The sequence below is a fragment of the Anabrus simplex genome, chromosome 5 (genome assembly GCF_040414725.1).
Source record: "Anabrus simplex isolate iqAnaSimp1 chromosome 5, ASM4041472v1, whole genome shotgun sequence".
Lineage (NCBI taxonomy): Eukaryota > Metazoa > Arthropoda > Insecta > Orthoptera > Tettigoniidae > Anabrus > Anabrus simplex.
This window is the reverse complement of record NC_090269.1, coordinates 60,033,080-60,053,645: the sequence shown is the minus strand read 5'-3', so window position 1 is coordinate 60,053,645 and position 20,566 is coordinate 60,033,080. Positions and strand designations below refer to the sequence as shown.

The window sequence follows — 20,566 nt, the reverse complement described above, 5'->3', positions numbered from 1 at the left end:
CGAAACTAAATACAGAGCATCATGAGAACATTTACCGTAATTCGACGAGTTTCCACCTGAGAGGAATACCTTACAGGCAAGATATTGTGGTATTCCATATTGGACGACCATTCCATATTACCCGATTCCCCTCTATCACTTATAAATACATATATAAAATATATAATATAGGAAGAGGCAACAAACTTTTCTGGCACTTACGCCGATACTGCCGCGTAGGTGGACTGGGCAAAATCATTCGTTGTCCCCGAGTGGTGGGGATAAAGTGCGCGGTCAGGCAGCGCAGTGAGCATAGTTAGCTGGTAAGCCTACGGAACGAATGTCTAGTTTATGAGTGGGGTTATTCTTGAAAGTACGTTATTAGTGTTGCAATCCTACAGTATACTAGTTGAACGTTATTTGTGTTAGCTACCAGAATTGTGAGGAATATTTTGGTCAATGGATATTTCTAGTGAGACATTTCTCGTAAGGAAGAACTCGTGTGACAGAACCGTTCACAAATATAGTATAAAGCCCGTTGCTCAAGGTCAAATTTTTCACCAAATTTATTGAACAACTCGTTGTTCAATAAGGAGTGACTGTTGCTGACGGTCAAATTTTACGGAACACCTGATTTGATAAAGTATTTTGTCAAATCATGGTCAAATAGAGCATGTCCTATTTTCATTAAATTATTTGATACAACAGCCAATCACAGCAGTGTATGAGATGAAGTAGCGATCTGGTAGCGGGTCTGTGAAGCTCAAGTTGTAAACAAACATGTCAGGCTGGACGAAAGAAGCAGTCGAAATTTTAATTGAAGAGTATATGAAACATACGTGTTTATATGCAGTTAAGTCTCCACTGTATAACAGGAATGCTAGGAGAGATGCGGTGCAAAAATTGCGCGGGCACTGTGTGAAGTCCGGCCAAACACGGATTCTTCAGAAGTGAAGTCCAAGGTCAATGGCCTACGAACACAATTCAACAACGAAAGGTTAGTGCAGTATTATTCCTTCACTTTATTATTATTTTACGATCTGGGAGACGATTGTTCCGTTATTATAGTTAGTACTCGGCCTGTGATAAATTATTTGAATAATCTATGTTCTATCTCAAGTTCGGTCTAGCCATTCATATATAGGCCTATGTTTTCTAAGCAGCAGTATTTATTATAGATAGGCCTACTGTGTGTGTTTTAATGGATTAACATTACGATTTCAGGAATAAAGTTAACAAACTGAAGAGTGGAATGAGCTCCGATGATGTATATAGGCCATCATTTGTGTGGTATGACAGACTGCTGTTTCTTACTGACCACATCGTGCCAAGAAGTAGCAAATCTAACCTTGACATGTCACAGCTCAGTGAAGATGGATTCACTGAGTCTACAGTCTTGGTAAGTGCACTGAATAAGAAGTATATTAATCATTTTATGAAATAACTTGCGTTCTAATGATCATCATTATAAATATCCTATAAAAGTGAAGCAGAATAAATTAAGAAGCAAGTTAGAAAAGTAAGTAAATAAAGAAACCTTTCTGAAATATTGTTTATTTAAGAGAACAAAATCACTGATGCTTGGTTCTAAGGTTGCTATTGTATAAGCTGTTCATTAAAATAACATTAGACGTTTTAGTGCAGGCAACACTTGTAACAGTTTCATGTGAGAAGAAGGGTAGGGGGATTTTAATGTTGGTGCTTCTTAATCATATTGGTCTCTATTTTTGCTAGTGGTGCTAATGAGATGAAGTAACAATTGCCATATGTAATTGTAGGAATGATTTGGTTACTGAGTTCAAACACCTGCATTACTGAGCTGCATGTCATTTAGATCTATTAAAATTGTTAAGTAATACTTTATTATATTTACATATATATTATCAGACTAATTAACAAAAATGAAACAAGACAGCAAATAGTGAAATCAAAAAAGTGTTTGTTCTGCCTTCAAAATCGGTAGCTGTTCACCCAGTGTTCTTGCCACTTCACTTGTCCCATTCCATTAAAATAACCTTTAAAATTATTTGTTATGTTCAGAGGTATTTGAGCTGCTGTGTTTCCACTTCGCCCCTCAGTTCCTTCCATTGACTGACTGTTCCTCCAGTTTCCATGCTGCAGCCTTCCTTCATTTATATTTTCCTGATCTGTGCTGTTCAGACACATGTAAACTGCTTTGGTCTATTCCAGAAGGAAGTTATGCAAAGTACAGGTGACTTGAACAATAGCTCCAACCTTGTCCACTGACAGGTTTATTTTATTTAAGGGACATTGGTACTGAGTTTTCAGACTTCCATATTTCTGAACCAAACTTCCTGAAATTCTGACAGCTGACTTTAACCTTAGAAACTAACATGTATACAACATTTCATTGAAATTGTTCAATTAATTCTCAAAATGTATGCATTTTACTTACATTATTTTTGCTAATCATGTATTAATCAAAATCTTCCACAAGCACAAGCATTAGCATTGATAACAAAAAGTTAGTATTTTGATATTACATACCCCCAAACAGGCTTGAGAACTTTACAGAAAGATATCTCAAGTAACTTCAAAGATTTAATTTAATAAATTTTAATATCACACATAAATTTTTTTTAAAATTTAATGGCTTTTTTCCTACAAATTTTTATTTTTCTTTACTCAGAACAAAGAAACCTGAATTTTTGCTCTGTAACTTTGTTCACTGTCTATTTCTGAACATAAATGGAAAATTTCACCCATTTCAGACAAAATATGATGCATGTGGTACATTTTGAATATATAAAAATGTAGTTTTGAGAAAACTTCATTTTTATATATTGACATGGTACAGTGAATGCCTACCTGAAGGTTCAGAATGCTCCTGATTTGTAGGTTTCCCCTTCCTGTTTCTTCTTAGCAGCTTCCTGTTGCAATTTCCTTGATTTTATGCCACGTGGTACCCCTTTCCTTCGTTTAACCAATGACCTGCTTTCGTTTACTCTGGCAATATCACGACGCTGACAAATTGTAGAGGAAGCTGTTGGATATTCTTCCCCTCTTAGCACACATTTCAGTTTATGGGTGGCAGAGCATGCCATATTGAACTCAGACGCTCCACTAAATGCTCCCAAGTCCAGCCTTTTTTAGAAATAAAAATATCTTTTGGACATTTTTTTAAATGAGAGAATGCACACACTCATTGGAATTTTGTGTTCCTCCCCTGACACAGCGAGCTAACAATTCATTGCTTGCTAGTCTCTGGTAGACAGGCAAAATTCTCAATAACATGCTGTCAGACAACTGAACAGACATCTTGGTATGGCTCTGTGGAGTCTCGCCACGGGCAATGCTTCTATTGCAGAAGCGCCAAGAATCTGTTCCTTGGGGACATTTTTTGTGTTCTGGTTTGTGATTTGTAGACCTGTAATGGTACAGGGTAGCATATATTACATTTTTCATGGCAGGTACATCTGGTAAATGATTCTGAATGACCTGACTATAGTAACTTGTGAGTTTCTTTATGTTCTCTAAATTCAGTTTAGTAGGGCCACGACCACCCAGTTTTAGGTCTTTAGTGTCCTTTTTTAGTTTAAAAATTGCTGTGGTCATTCTTTGCCACATGGTTAACACTCCTCTTTTACTATTTCCACACCTTTACCATACATGGAAACTTCATTCAGGTGCTGGTGGGTCCTAGCATCTCCATCAGAGAGTACAGGGGTGTATCTCATCTTGCACTCCTGAAGAGATCTCCACATTATATCAGCTGCAGTGACCTCCATTGAATCTGAGGAGCCATCATAATTTTTACAGCATTCACCACTCTTTTTATGATACCCTGAAAGCACCATGAATTCTGGTGTATCAGGATCCATTTCATTAGCAATAGTGACACAATAGTGGCAAAATTTTGACAAAACCTCATAGTCAATGGTCAGTCCTGTTAAAATATCAGCTACCAGGCCAATGCCATACAATTATGTATGGCCTTGCTTGTGCCATGTACCATCATAAGACACAGCAATGTCTATGACACTGGCATTCACTAATGAAGAATCAACATCCTCATGTGCTTTGCAAACAATCATTCTGGACTGCCTAAGCATTTTCATTTTTGCATCCTTGACCTCTGTGGCTAGGCCATTCATGTGGCTGGTGAATATCTTGGAGTTCATACAGTGCATACCCATGCATATGCAGAACCTTTCCATATATCTATGGCCTAGCCCCATACTTAGAAAGGCCTCTACACTTTTTCTATTGACATCAAAGGGAGGTCTTTCAGATTTACACTGTACTTTGGCCCTAGGACTGGTATACACCTTGTTGGTACAATGCTTGCATGCATTACATATTACATGCAGCTTGTCTGCCAAACCAAGCTGATCTTTTACCACAACATTTAGACTAGCACGGTCACATTCAGGACATTTCAAATTTTTCAATAAATCCTGAAGAGTGCCACTATGTATTAACACGTAGCTCGAATCACTCTGACCTAGCAGGACAGGTGAAACTGCAGATAATTTCTGCTCAGATCTAGTTTGATTTGATTGATTTTCAATAGATCTGTTATGAAAAGCAACATTATTACCACTAAGCTGTAAATTAGTGGTAGATAGTTCAACAGTAGTATTGCTACAACTAGGTTCTAAATCAGTAGTAGACTGTGCAACAGTTTGGCCTACCTGATTTTTCAACTCCCTTTTCTTACTCAGGCATTCACGAGCTGCCTCAAGTTGTTTTTTCCTTTTATTAGATCTTCCTTTAGAGGGATACCATCGTGAGCTTGATGTATCCATTTTCGTTTTACCAAGAAATGGAAATTAGTACGGCTGAACACTACTTTGTTTGCAAACAAATCCACAAGCAAACTTCAGACAGGCAGCACATGGTACTGCAAACTCATAAGGAATTAATAAATACGCAGGATTATCGTAATGTAATAGTTTATGGGATTACTTTGGACACTAAAATACAATGTCTAATATTGTGAAACTCAGCAGCATATAACATCAAATAAATAAGAATAGTTTTATAATTATTTTATAAAAATTGTTTTGACTCGTATGTAGTTGACAAAATACACCAGAGATGGCAGCACAAGCTAGGTTTTTAAAACGCAAACTTCACTAAAGTCATAATTCAAACATAAAATACCTTTTGAAAGGAAGAATAGTTTGTAATGCATTGTGGAGTGTCGAGGGGGCGTGCCGAACCAGCTTATGAGGCTGGAAGCATGGCGCACCGCTTTTTAAAAATGGCTGCCCAGCCTATAAGAGAGGGGGGATCAGGTTAAATTTCTGGTACCTTCTTCCTAATGGTTCAGATAATGTTTTCCCGCAAAAAAAAACAGATTTACGATTTTTGACCGTTTATTGGGAAAAACTCAGTACCAGTGTCCCTTAAGAGAACTATAAATACATTAACCATAATACCAAAGACATTTTCTACAACACACATTACCCGACTCTACCTGCAATGGAAATTTCTTTTGCTCCATTGTCAATACTCCGTTGGGAAAGGGTTTCATGATGTTTATGGACAGTGGAAAAGCATCATCAGCCACAAAAACAAAGGGAAACTCCTTGTCAGATTCAGGCAGCTGACGAGGAGGAGGTATGATCAGCATTCTGTCATGCATTGCTGAAGATAAATCACTTTTCTGAAACACACCCCCATCACTTACACGACCATTAGTTCCAATATCCACATAAATAAATTTATAGGTTGCATCAACCACTGCTAGTAAAATAATGCGTTTTGTGCCCTTGTAATTATAATAGTGTGATCCACTTGATTGTGGAGCTGCAAAATGAATATGTTTCCCATCAATTGCTCCTATGCAGTTTGGGAAGTTCCACTTCTCTTCAAATTCTTGAGCAATATTTAACCATTTTTCATTTGTGTCTGGAATCTGAAATGAAAATTAATTCCTTACAGAATTTTGAAGGAAGCTCCATGATGACGATGGATGATATAGCGTTAGATGATGACGGGGTACTGGTAGACCTAGTTCAGGAGTCTGACACAGTCACACCTGCTTCTAGCACAAAGAGTGTGATGAACCAGCCTCCACAAAAAGAAGGTACAAAACATTATATATCCAGTAAAATGGAGTTACTGCATTTAATTTAAAATAACATTCTTAGGAAAGCGTGGTTTCATTACTGATACTTTTAAAATATGAGGGATTTTCCACTTTTCAGGTACATCAATCAGAAAAAGAAAAAAGGTTTCACCTGAGGACCAAGTGCTGGCAAGTGCTAGTCAGGTATTAGCATCCATGTCAGCTTCAGCTGTAGATTCAGAGGAAACATTTGCAAACTACATTGCTTGTGAACTCCGTCAAATAAAAAACAAAAGAGTGAAAATTGAAGGGTTGGACGCAAGAACCAGGCAGCTCCAGTTTTCGTCAAAATGGACATTTTCACATATATCGAATGTAAACAAATAGGCGCACATTTCTATGCAAGAACCATGCAACTCCAATGAATTTCATTGGCGATACAAAGGAAAAGGAGCCACATGGAGATAGCATTCATCATAATTTTAATGCAAGAACAAGGCAGCTCCAGGAGCCTCCTGATTCTTCTATCGATTTTAGTTCAGTGCATCGTCACTGGTGCCGAAGCTTCGGAAAAGTAGAAAAAGAAAAACGGAAGAAAGAAAGACTGTATGTTCCTAATGACTATGTGACCCTCATAAGAGGGTCAAGCTCAAAATTTGTTGTCAAACAAATTGAGAGAGACAGCTTTCTAGACTATAAAGGTACTTTTGAAGAATCCTTCAAGAAGAATGTTACTGGTGTAGGTAAAGAGAAGTTCTACATTTCAAAATATCGGTTGTTTATTCATAGTGAAGAATTTTGTGGAACTGTTAAATGTTCAATGAATGCATCAGGTTTTTCTCTACTAGAGTTTCCTCCCTTGGAAAAGAACAGTACTCCAAAGTTTCCTCACGCGAGTCAGAAACTGTATCCAGAAGCCCTGCGCATCAAGGAAGCAAAATTTTGGGATGTAATGGTACCTCCCACTGACAAGTGGAATTACAACAACATAACCAGCCAATCAAGAGAAAATAATGTGAACACCTCATCTGGAAGTGAATAACATCAACTGTCATACTGTAATACTTAATATTCAAGGTTCTTAAAATTTCTGTGACTTATTATGAAGTGTTTGCATATTGAAATACTGTAATTTATTTTGCAAAAATACAGTTTTTGGTGAGTAAAACCACAGAAATCAATGAATTAGTAAGAACCACGTGGCTCCAAAATTATTGCTATAAAAGACAAGAAAATTGAAAATTCTGCTGCAATACAGACTAAATATATCAAGGAAGTCATAATTAACATACTGACAGAAATAATTACCCTTCAATTTTAACAAAACAAAAAATACAGAACCTACTTACAGAGGCTCTACTGGAAGAAGTGGAGTAAAATATGTCATAAAATAAAATAATTCTCTTATGTTGTGATATCATTATTAATAAATATACAGTCCTACTTACAAATAGTCTTTCCTTAATGCATTGTCTATCTCCCTACATGTTTCAGGGATTATACGAGCCAGGGTACCAAAAGGTATTTTTGTAGCATACATGAGGTTTGTATATAATTCACCAGTGACAAGAAATCGCAGTGTTACTTGTAGTCTCATTGCAGCTAGCATAGCTTGACTCATATTTGTCTCTTTCTTGCTATTCTAGGTCCAACTAACTGGAGCAATTTTTCGAAGTTCCCTTCACTCACCCTTAAGAAATTCCTGTATGATTCAATGTCCTCTAACCTCAATTCATTCTGGACTAAAGATAACAATCCCCTTCCATCATCCCACCCAAGGTCTGCTCCACCACCTTATAGCTCTCCTCTTCCTACTGTTTTTCCTTTTAATAACTGCACATGTAGCTATTGCAACTAAAGCTGCAATTTGTATACTATGTACTGATGGCATTTGTGATTTATTCACTGAGAGTAGAACATGCTCATCTGACAGCCAAAGAGCAAAACAATCAGTTTCAGTACTTGGAACCTATTCCCACAGAGGTCAGGCCAAACAAATTTAATTCTGAGTTTTGACCAACAGATGGCACTGGTATGAGTTTGAAGCAATATTTTACCGTGTACAACACAACATATTTGATGAGAGATGTTAAGAAATTTTTGTCAAATCTTTTGTCAAATAATTTTACCAAAAATTTGACCGTGAGCAACGGGCATAAGTATCTGTAATTGTTTTTGTGATCATCTTTTTAAAGCGGAAATTATACAAGAACAATCTGCATACTCTTGAAGCCCTGAGAATGAAATTCAATGACTGATACGTGAAATTTCAGACGTAGAAATACAACAAGTGTTTCGGACTATTTTTTTACGCCGATGAACACACTTTTCAACAGCCGCTTTGATGGAAAGTCAGATACAGATTAGTCTTCAACTTCTAATTATTAACTCTTAACTAATAATTTCTGTCTACCGTAATGCAAATGAATACCTGCCCACGCTTACCAGTGAGTCTAGCAATGGGTTGTGGGAAATCGGTTCCCCCGACGCTCCCTGCATAGTCAGGCAACTTTTCGCTGCCTTCCACTGTAAATAAATAAATAAATAAATAAATAAATAAATAAATAAATAAATAAATAAATAAATAAATAATGAACTGATTAATTTAAACATTTTATTAAGACTTTGGTTTGGAGGTTATTGCTGCAAGTAGGACTCTTCTAAATGAGGACATACACATTTAGATGTATTAGAAATGTACACGTAGAGAAGATTATTGAGAACTAGCCACATGGGAACTCAAGAACATAAAGTTTTGAACGAGTGGAACGAGCAAAGAAGTTTCGTAACTCGTAACCATTGTTCAAGCAAGATAAGTATAGATTTTTGGCACATGCCTAGCCATAAAAGTTTCCTGTGAACATCACTGAAAGCTGTACTCTAGAGACTAAAAGTAAGCGAATGTCTAGAAATAAGATGATATAGAGATAATGCAGATGAATGGTTGTTAGGGGAACATCTGACAGAAGAAAAGAATGGATGTCATCACAGGACATTATTTTAGAAGAAGAAGAAGAGGACGAATGAGAAGAGTCTGGTGCACCTTGTATTGCACAGGGTGGGTGAGAATTCACTGCAATTCTAGGTTTAAGTTATTAATATTATTATTATTATTATTATTATTATTATTATTATTATTATTACCGAGAATTCATTTCAGTGTGTGCATATGTATATATAAACTTGCATGCCATTTAATTCCCTCTGCCCTTCAAGATCATGGATCAAATGTATCCTTGTATAGTCTCACTCCCAGCACCCTGCAGGCCTGCGACCTGTACCTACAGAAAGGCAATGCTCCAGCTCATCGCTCCCGATTTTCGGCTGACTGGCTAGATGGTTCCAAAGAAAAGAAAATCCTTTAGAAACCCTTTCAGAAATTTTATCGTATAGGTAAAAATGAGAAGTCAATATCATTAAGAGCAATAATGAGGGTAGAAGATTATGAAGTTATTTCGAAGAAGCATACATAATTAACACTTCCTCAATTGTGGTGTAGTTACACATAAATCTGGCAAAAGTTGATTTAAAGGACATCAGTAGCATAGACAGAATCGACCGATGGGTGTTACACTTTCAAAATGATGATAGAACATAATGTTATGAATTAAACTTCATATGATTCATTACTGTAATTTATTTCAGGATGACCCAATAAATGCACGCACACACACACACACACACACACACACACAGACACAAAATTCTAATTAGATATGAATGGCCACACTTACTAATTACTGTCTGCTTACAAGTCCGTCTTCCTTACGGCACAGCAGGTAATCCAGCCCGTTTCTATATCTGTGGTCGGTTAATTCTTCCTTTCACTTCCCCAAGTCCAATCAACTCATACAGTGGCCATGTGTAGACAGCTGGATCTGTACACAGGGTTGCGGGCCACACGCCACACGATGACTGTTCGTTGGTTCGACTCCACAGATAGTCCAGTAATTCACAAAGTCGCATGCAGTGAACAGCAAAACAGCTCAACAGTATTCAATAGCAGGACGATACTCACAACGGCGAACATTATCACAGGTCCATTTACCCTCACACTCACGATAGCAGCTTCCCTCGCTGACTCACGGCGAGCCTCAGTCCACAGAAATACGCAAACCCAAAATGCAGTCTTACGTTCCGTCCTCTCCAACCCATCCACTCACTGGTCTCTTCGACTCTACAACAACAGCTCCTCGTTCAGACCTCGTTGGAACACTAGCGACAGCCAACACGTTGGTCGCCCTCAGCTCAGCCACCGAACCCCACCACACTGAGTCTTACACTGACTCCATCACGGAGCCCAACACTGACCGTGACTCCACAACGGAGCCCAACAGCGACTGTCTGTCCGCGGCTAGCCTCCCTTTTCATAGCTCGGGTGATTTGAACCAGAATTTTAGCGAGGTGGCTAGAAGCAGAACATTCCAGCTGAATATCCAAGAAACTCACAGGTAAGCCGGCCGACGAGAACAATACATGGAGAGGCTGGTCCCACCCCACATGCCGGCCGGGAGATCCAAGGACGTCTTAGTCACTTGCCCTTTCCTGGAAGTACCGAAAAGGGTTATCACGGGGCTGGCACGTAACTATAATGAAGTTACTTAAGATTGTGAGGTGCGCGCATGCACGAGTATCATAAGAACACTGATACAAATGAATTGCGTATGGTTTTTAGTGCCGGGAGTGTCCGAGGACAAGTTCGGCTAGCCAGATGCAGGTCTTTTGATTTGACTCTCGTAGGTGACCTGCACGTCGTGATGCGGATGAAAATGATGATGGAGACGACACATTCACTTAGCCCCCCTGCCAGCGAAATTAACCAATTAAGGTTAAAATTCCCGACCCTGTCGGGAATCGTACCTGGGACCCCTGTGACCAAAGGTCAGTACGCTTACCATTTAGACATGAATAGTCAGATATCAGTACCGACACACTACAAAATCTAACATTAAAATACAGAACAGAAACAATATGATCAAAGTGAATAGCTTTACGGTGAATGGTATGTTCAGGTGACAATCTACTGTAAAATCCAAATTTCGAGGTTTGTTAGAAAATAGATTCAAGAGATCTGTTGGTTTAACCATTTTGCCTCTGTGAGTATTCGAAAGAGCCAATACTTTCAGTCGCCTGCCACTTGTTTATTGTTAGTTTCTGTTTATTTTCTTTTGTAAAATTTTCATGAGGGGTGGGGTCTAAACCCACAGTAACCCCCTTGGCTACATCTCTGGAGGACATAGAATATTGTGTTGTTATCAGTCATATTACAGCCGTAAGTTCACGGATTTATCTGATAATGAATTAATTGTGCTTGCTATTGTCGTGTTATTATTATTATTATTAACATGAGTATGTGCATCTTTAATTAATGATAACATTATGAACATAATCGGTGGTTTCAAAATAGAAGAATATCCCAACAATATTCTATTTTGATTACGGAAAATGCTGCGAATCACTCCATTAAACAATCACTATTGCTCATAATTCTAGAAAAGCAATGTTGAATGTGAGGATTCACCAAGATTATGTTATGTTTATAGGTGCTCCAGCCGTGTACCCGTCCAACAAGACGTTAACTGCCATTGCCGGTCAGGACCTGACTTTTAAAGTTGAGTTCTGTGCCAATCCTGGTGTTGACAGAGCCATCTGGCTCACTGAACATGTACTACTGAGGCCAGGAGACGCCACGTCCTCATTAATAGCCCATCATATCACGGTGAGTACAGGTTAAATGCACGAATCAAATTCATCCCTACCGTCATTAAGGTGAAAGGTAGCGGAGGGTGGAGTTGCTACACACCACTTGCTAGTTATCTCTAATTCAGTTCCGTATTGACCGAGCTTGATTGCTGCAGTGGCTTAAGTGCGGCCAATATCCAGTACTCGGAATATAGTGGGTTCGAACTCCACTATCGGTAGCCCTTAAGTTGGTTTTCCGTGGTTTTCCATTTCCATTTCGTCGGTGCGACGTAAAAAACTTGTAAAAAGTTTCGTATTGAGGCCAGCCCCGCAGTTTACGGGCAGTAAGCTACCTCTTACCCGGCGGATCCAGCCTCGATTTCCAGCCAGGTCGGAGATTTTCACCTGATATTAAGGTTGGGTCGAGGTATACTCAGCATACGGGAGAACAATTGAGGAGCTATCTGATGGAGAGATAGCGGCCCCAGTGTAGAAAGCCAAGAATAAAGACCGAGTGGATTAATCACGCTGGCATGTATAAAGCTCATTCAAAAAGAAACGAGCCGGAGGCCCCAGCACTGTTGAGGCACTAGTCTCACTGCGACACAAGGTGGTGACTGGCCGTCTCGAAAAATTCCTGGGGCTACGTTGTGAAACAGTTCCAAGCCTACTGATCTACGTCGTCGTCCGAAGTAAATCGCTTGCCTCTCAGAGCCTTCTTAGCTCGCCTTTGGATTTTTAGGTCGCGGCAACCCTGTATGCTTCCACTGGAGACTTCGTCGTTTGGACTCGGGTTCGAAGTGATGACACCATATCTCTTCTCCAGCGACCACTCGTGACAGGAACTCATCCCATTCTATGACATAGCGCAGCAGATATTTAAGAGAGAAGTCCATTCGACATGCTTCCTGTGCTACTTGAATAGTGTGAGACACCCGTTGGGCGCACATTTAGCGAAATTTCAATCTGGCGTGAACACTCCGACGCTTACTCCCACCTCTGCGGCAAAGGCTGCTACCGTAACTCGCCGGTTTTGCATAATGAGGGCATCCGCCTGCTGAACAATGGCATCGGTAATGCGGTCTGGTATTCCAGACCGCACATCATTGGCCAACGACATCCGACCTTGCCTGAATTGCTTGTGCCATGCCTTGAAACTTGTAACGTACATGCAGTGTTCTCCGTACACTTTGACGAATTTTAGTTCCCCCACTCCTTATGCTGTCATGAAACGCTCTACACCCCTTTACTTTTAAAGCCTCCATTTCACTGTTGTTAGCACGAATGGGTGCAGTGGACGATTAAGGGTTGCGTGTGCTCTCTGTCGTCGCGTGGTGTGCACCCATGTCCCTCTAGCGGCGAGTTCAAGAACTCAGCGCTCTTATAGGGACCTCAGCTTCTTCCGCAAGCAATTGCATTGCGATCCTTTTAGCTGTTTTCTTGTTATATCCTCCGATTCTTTCTTTGGAATGACCTTCAAAATAGAGGAAGAAACAATGAGGATAGTTCCTAGTTTCATCTACTTAGGCTCGAAGAACACTGCTCACGGTGATTGCAGCCATTAAATTAAAGGACACTTGCTCCTTGGGAGGAAGGCATTGGCCAATCTAGTCAGTTTTTCAAGAGTAGAGACATAACTTTAAGTATTTAGTAAAGGTGATGGTTTTCCCAGTAGCTATGTTACGGAAGTGAGACCTGAACATTAAGAAAGGCTGGGTGTCAAAGAATAGATGCATTCGAAGTATGGCGTTGGAGAAACACTCCGTGGACTGAAAAGCGATCGAATGGGACCATACAAAATCAACCCAGGCTGCTCGTTGGGAGAACAAATACTGAAGCAGAAGATGGATTACTTGGATCATATTATGTGAAGACATGATTCACTGGCAAACACCTTAATCCCGGGAAGACTGATAGTAAATGAAGAAGAGGCGATAACAGATGAGATGTACTGATGGCATCAAGGAACTCATTGATCTCAATCTAGGAATTCCTCTGGAAATAGTGCAGGAAGAAGGAAATGGCGGACTCTGGTCTGTGAGGTCATGAAGAGTCGCAATCGACTTGGTGCATACCTTAGTATGTACTCATGCGTACACTAATACAGTCGAAATCGATTAAAACCACACCGAAGGTACCGTCAATCAACGGTCCTTATAACCGATAGTCTCACAAACTGTTCTGTTTCGTTTTGTTTTGTTGCTAAAAATGTCATATCTGTGAGTTTTAGGCTAACTAAAAAAGAACTGTATTTATTTAACAGTATTTGTGGAGTGGGAGTGCGAAGATTTTCGTTGGGTTTCAGTTGAAGAATAGGTCCATTGATCAGCACATTATTTGTTATTTTCTGCTTAAACCATCTTTTTCTTCAATATCTTTGTACTCAGATATTGTGGCATGCTTGACTTTTAAATAATTTTCTTCGAAAAGAGACTGGATTTTCTCTCTGACCTTCTAAATTGTAGAAATCATTCAGTGTGATGCACACACAAATCCTTCGCGATACTGACGTCTGTTTCCCAATGTTCTAATCGCAATTATATGTGTGAATTTTCTAGAATATTAAACACTTTCCTTTTACTTTGTGCCAACGGCCGTAGCCGTGTTGAAACACCGGATCCCGTCAGATATCCGAAGTTAAGCAACATTGGGCGTGATAAAGATTTGGATGGATTGCAACGCGCTGTTGCTGGCGGGTAAGGGAATGGAGGAGCGGAAAGGAACTGGCCACCGTACCGTAGGTAAACTCCGGCTCAGGCATACCTCTGCGGAGGTTCGGACCTGCCTTTGGGCAGAGTACACCCTTACCCTTTTTACATTGTGACGCCTTCAAAGTTAAGTTTGCCTTGACTATTTAACAGACAGAGCGATTCGAATTGTACAATAATAAGAGTTACATTGTTGTCAGCAATCCTCAAATACGTAATAAAAAACACAACATTGAGCTTTATAGCGGTTCTGGTTAAACGCACGAGAACGCCTGGAGGTGCTGCAGCCAGCCGCACTGGGAGGCTTCACAGACTGCTTCCATATTAGAATTCAAGGCGCGCTATTACGTACGATCCCTTCACTCTATTAAAGTCGGCCACTTAATTTGCATCTTCCGCTGGAAGTTTCTTTACTTCCCAAATGAATCCAAATGCAAATTAGAGCTCCCAATAACTCAACGAGGATACCAATATCGCGTGGCGCCACCAAGAGGTCGATGTTCTCCCGTCTCGTGTTGCTATTAATTACAAACTTTTGAGAATCTCTTGGCAGGGAAACTGCGAACGGATCGATCGAAACATTTATGAATGAAGTATAATAAATTATTAAATATACAATTAGTCGCTAATTTCCTTGAATTTCAAGTTAATTGGCTGTCTCTGACTCAAGGTAAGGCAATTTCCATCTCAATGGGTGAAGAAATTGGACGAAATACTCTGATTTGAATTAATAGTATTTTACGTTCCTTAAACACCTGGTTGACGTAGAAACAGACATACACTTATTCACGAAATATTTATACGTTAAGCTGACTGCTTTTAGGGATATAAAAATGTCTAGGTTCCGAAAATTTTGTCCCGCAGGTGTTCTTTTGAAGTGCCCGTAAACTTACCGACACGAAGATGGCGTATTTGGACATTTGAAATACCACCGGATTCAGCTGGGATCAAATCCACCACCTGCTGGTCAGAAGACCAGACCTCCGATACCTTATCCATTTAGTCTTGCACATTCAGGAAGAAGTTCTGAACATTACATACATACATACATGCATGCATACATACATACATACATACATACATACATACATACATACATACATATATACTGCACCCTTTAGGCTTAATTCAATGGGTGCAATACATACATGCATATTGCATACCCCCCGTACATCCATAGTAAATATACTGAATACCCTTTAGAGGTTGTTCGTAAATATACTTATCACTTGGGGTATTGGGTAAAAATGTTCAGAAGGTAATAGGGTACCCTAAGTGACCTGAACTGCATGCTTCCTAGTGTAGTAATGCTCGTTGGTAAAAATATGTAAATCATTGTTTAGAAAATCGCTCTTCACGCCGTCTTGAGTTGATGCACTTCCGAAAGTGGTAGGTCTGCATTTGTTTACCAGGGCGCCACATGAATTTCACTCGTGTTACACACTGTGGAAATTTATCACGAGCGCAATGGTAAATATATTTACCAGTGTGCACATTCCGGGTGAAAAAAAACCTAAATGCTCTCTGGTAAAATTACTCATTATCCCATGTCTCATAAACAAAAAATGCATTGATTCAGATTACGGTGAAAACCATAAAAACAGCTCCCAATAACATAATATTAATTTTTACCAAATACGTAAGCGTTTCTGTACCATAGAGTGTTATTGTATAAAAAGTTAACGCAGGTATTCAACTTCAGGAACAAAATTTACTGGGAATTATTCCGTGATACTTGATCATACCGTGGTTTAATTTGACTGCGTGTTTGATGAGTCTTTAGTCTCAAGGCCAGTTGGATGTCCAACCATTAGTTGTTATAGGAAGCATCGTTAGCGGGGCGTGTTTCGAAATAAAGAATGGCGTAGTTTCCAGTTACTTTTTTCGTGTTACATCACGTACTCATTTGTTCCCCAACATAGTGAAGGTGAATGTTATACGTAGTGTAGTCCTTAAGATCGTGGACTGGCCGTCTAGTATCACTGTGGTGCACTATAGCAGAGAGATTGCATCACAGGATGTTGTCATGACTGTTCTTCGGTAGACCCAGCAAGAAGGAGTTGCGTGCATACAGTATAAGCAGAACTACGGTCCCTGTTGTGAACGGTAGTTGAATGTCAGCGATGGAACTTGAGAACATCGGGCAAATTTCAAGTTCTATAAAAATTTAGGCAAATCTGCTTGCGAAGCGTTAGAGATGATCAAGTCGAAATCACCCGGATCATCACGACGTGAATAAGACGCAAAAATGTAGGTCAAACGACTTTGTGATCTTTGAGCTGTTAGCGCCAGTCCACAAACATATTGACTGTGGTACGTACATTAGTGTATACTGTGTTACATACACTGCAAGCGCCAGTTCAAGATGTTATTGACAGTACGTGAATGTTCGCCGTGTTGTCTAAACTGTAGGCGCCAGTCCACGAACCTACTATTGACTGTAATACATTGTGATAGTCTGCACATTCCTAAGTTATGGTAAGAGTATTGTTACGTGAAATGGCATTCGGCTGTGTATCAGGTAGATGCTTTACTTAACCCTTTACTGGGTACACGGTTTAGAAAAGTTAAAGTAGGCCCGAGTCTATTATCATTAACTCTACGTCTAGTCTTCAGTTCTATAGACAAGACATATTGCAGTTTAACTTGTCAGGGAAGGCATTCTGGTACAATTATTATTATTATTATTATTATTATTATTATTATTATTATTATTATTATTATTATTATATATTTGCGAATTGACCAGTTAGGATCGCGCTATAATTTACTCTTTCATATGGGCGCTATGCTGTTTATTCCGTTCATCCGTCCAGACTCTTCCCGTCTTTACATTTATTTCGAGTTGAAACCCTTGCAAATTTTGAAACATTGTCCGAAGTGTTTTCCTGTCTAGCATCTGAATTTTCTGGATCTTGGACTTCTCCAGGTCTTTTCGAACTTTCTCAATCCCGGCCGCCGTTGTCTCCTTGTTTGACAGGTAGTAGAATAACTTTTTGGTTAGTCTGGTCTTGTCCATTCTGTACAAATGTCCGAGAAATGATAACCTCCTCTTTTTCATGGTTTCTGAAACTTTCTACAAATTTTTGTAGACTTCATTGTTGTTCCAAAGTTTACAGACGGTTTCAGTCTGGATTGGGCCCAAGATTTTCTGTAGTATTCTTCCTTCTAGGATCTCCAGCTTCTCCAACTTGTCATCGAGAGGCATTCTGTTTTTAATACAGTGTTGCAATGCCTTTTTTTGGCATTCCATGAGATGCGTTTCCTCTTGTAGATGTTTTTAGTTAGGCTGTAAACTCTCTCCATTTTTGAGATACGATCGGCTACAGCAACTTTCTCTAGCCCGTTCTCTTTTATTATTATTATTATTATTATTATTATTATTATTATTATTATTATTATTATTATTACTATTATTATTATTATTATTATCATAATCTGTCTGAGTAGCTCAGGTGATAGAGCGCTGTCCTTCTGAACCTGAATTGGCAGGTTCGATCCTGGCTCAGTTCAGTGGTATTTGAAATCAAATACGGTACGTCAGCCTCGTGTCGGTAGATTTATTGGCACATAAAAGAACTCTTGCGGAGGAAAATTCCGGCACATCTCCTCTCCGAAAACCATAAAAATGTAGTTGGTGGGACATAAAACTATTATTAATTTTATTATTATTATTATTATTATTATTATTATTATTATTATTATTATTATTATTATTATTATTATTATTATTGTCAATGGAAATATAGATCCATAGCGATATGGTCATTTTGTAGTACCAACATTTCACTAAACTGCTTTCTATCATTGACGTAAATGCATCCACCGCACTCTAATACGAAGCGGTAGTTACCTGTACGTTATCTTCTGAACACACCGTGTTTTTGCACAGTGAACGTCAATGAAGTGAGTGGTACATAAAAGGTATGCCAACTCAAATATCGAAAACTTCGTCACAAAACATAGTTTCAATATAATGTTTAATTAGTTTATGCCCCGATAACTCTTCCAATCCATCAACATAATTACCGGAAGGACCTTATTTCCTTTGGGATAGTATCTCTGTGTAACTATTTAAGAACTTCCTGGTCATTCATTTACAATTCACGAATCGAGCGATAACGTAGTAACATTCTGTACATAACGAAGGAATCATTTTAACCGATCAAGCTTGAAGCCTTAGTTGATTTATGACATTGTCATGATATCCGTGGGGCCTTCTCTTTTACGTGGAATCCTAATTAGAATGATATGACTATTCATTGAAAGAGTCGCACATACTTTGCCAGAAATTCTAACCACGGCTGAGTTGGTGATATCCCTGTAGCGTATATAGTAACAGCCCTACCAGAACAAACGTTGCCCTGCCACGTAGCCTGCAGATATTAGAAAATGTTGCGTGGTCAGCATGGTGACACCTACATCCACACTGCTTTACTTTTATGACCGTGTTCGTTGCCTCCCACATCAACCACTCAGTTGTTCCTATGATGCTGAGTGAACCCTGTTGTAACCCTTAGGTCATTATTAAAATCCTTGAATGAAGCGGGAATCGAAACTGGAGCCTCCAGACGAAAGGCAGGTACGCTACGCCTAGATACATATGTTTTCAGCACAGGCAATCAAGTATTCTACTAATAAATGTGAATGTAGTGGTAAGTATGATTACCTGCCACCCCCGAAGGCACGGGTGAGATTCCCGGCTCTGAAAAGTGGTACGAGGGCTGGAACGGGGTCTACTCGGCCTCGGGAGGTCAACTGAGTAGAGGGGCGTTCGATTCCTACCTCAACCATCCTCAAAGTGGATTTACTTGGTTTCCCACTTCTTCTCCATGCAAATGGTACCTAACTTAAGGCCACGGCCGCTTCCTTCCCTCTTTCCTGTCTGTTCTACTCCTTTCAATCTTCTTATATACCCACAAGGCCACTGTTCCTCCTCTCCAGTTGTATCCCACAACCCAAAGTTTCACGCTCCAGGACACTGCCATTGAGGCAATAGAGGTGGAATCCCCGCAAAGACCGGGGAAAACGAACCCTGAACGGTAAGCGGATTAAAAATAGAAAATAAGAATTTGTGAATGTAGTGTTTTGTCGGGAATTTAATTCAAAACCTTCACAAGTAGAGTATCGTAACAATTATTTTATATTATTTCATGCAAGCGGATTAAGTTACGTAAGCGTCCGCTTCTTGTCTAAAAGGTCAGCATTGAGACCTTCGGCTCAGAGTGTCCTCGGTTCAAGTCCCTGACGGTTCGAGGATTTTGATCGCGTGTGATCAATACCTCTGGATCGAGGACTGTAAATTTTTGTTCATTCCGACGCACTCCTCTTCATATTATTACAATACAGGACATCAGAGAAATACGCAATAGTGAATACATCCCCCCGGAGTCAGGAAGGGAATTCGACCGTAAAATCGGACCTAATCCACACGTGCGACAGCGATCGTACCCTAAGCCCCACCAGGCTGTGGGAAAAGAAGAAAGGGAAGAATAACTTTCATATGTGCTAACGATTAACCCATAATAATTTTGTAAATGTTTTCATTTTTACACCTTTTTTACGTGGCACCCACACGGATAGGTCTTATGGCGACGATGGGATAGGAAAGGCCTAGGAGTGGGAAGGAAGCGGCCGTTGCCTTAATTAAGGTACAGCCCCAGCATTTGACTGGTGTGAAAATGGGAAACCACAGGAAACTCTCTTCAGGGTTGCCGGCAGTGTGGTTCGAGCCCACTATCTCCTGGGATGGAAACATTTCTCGTAAAGGGAATGCGTATGTAAGAAATATCTTCTGGAGATTTAAAGGGTAGAGATACAGTAGGCAGTTAAATTTAGTTGCTGGTTCTGCTGGAAGGAAGTATTTCTTCTCAAACTCAGCGGACTGTCTTGAATAGTTCTGTGTTGAATTTAAAAAGTGGAAGGTACAGAGTTTCAAGAATTTTACCATTATGTATTTAGTTTACAATCCGCGAAACTTTTAGTGATACTTCGGCTCCTTAGTTCTGAATCGGTAGTCCTCGGTTATCTTCGAGATTTGGATTGGCAACCTCTGAAACATAAAATATGAGTCTATTATGCATCACCGTGAGACATCTTGAGGTATAACAGCAACACTAAATACTTTTCTTATTTACACAGGAAAGTCAAAATATAGGTA

At 39.6% G+C, this 20,566-nt stretch overlaps 1 protein-coding gene across 1 annotated transcript in view; it reads left to right on the top strand.

Moving 5' to 3' along the window:
- LOC136874333 (CD166 antigen homolog) overlaps positions 1–20,566 on the top strand; it is a 365,395-nt gene that overhangs the window by 321,082 nt on the left and 23,747 nt on the right. Inside the window, exon 7 of the mRNA XM_068227726.1 lies at positions 11,560–11,735. Coding sequence (XP_068083827.1) covers positions 11,560–11,735 — 176 coding nt within the window. The remainder of the gene's footprint in view (positions 1–11,559; positions 11,736–20,566) is intronic.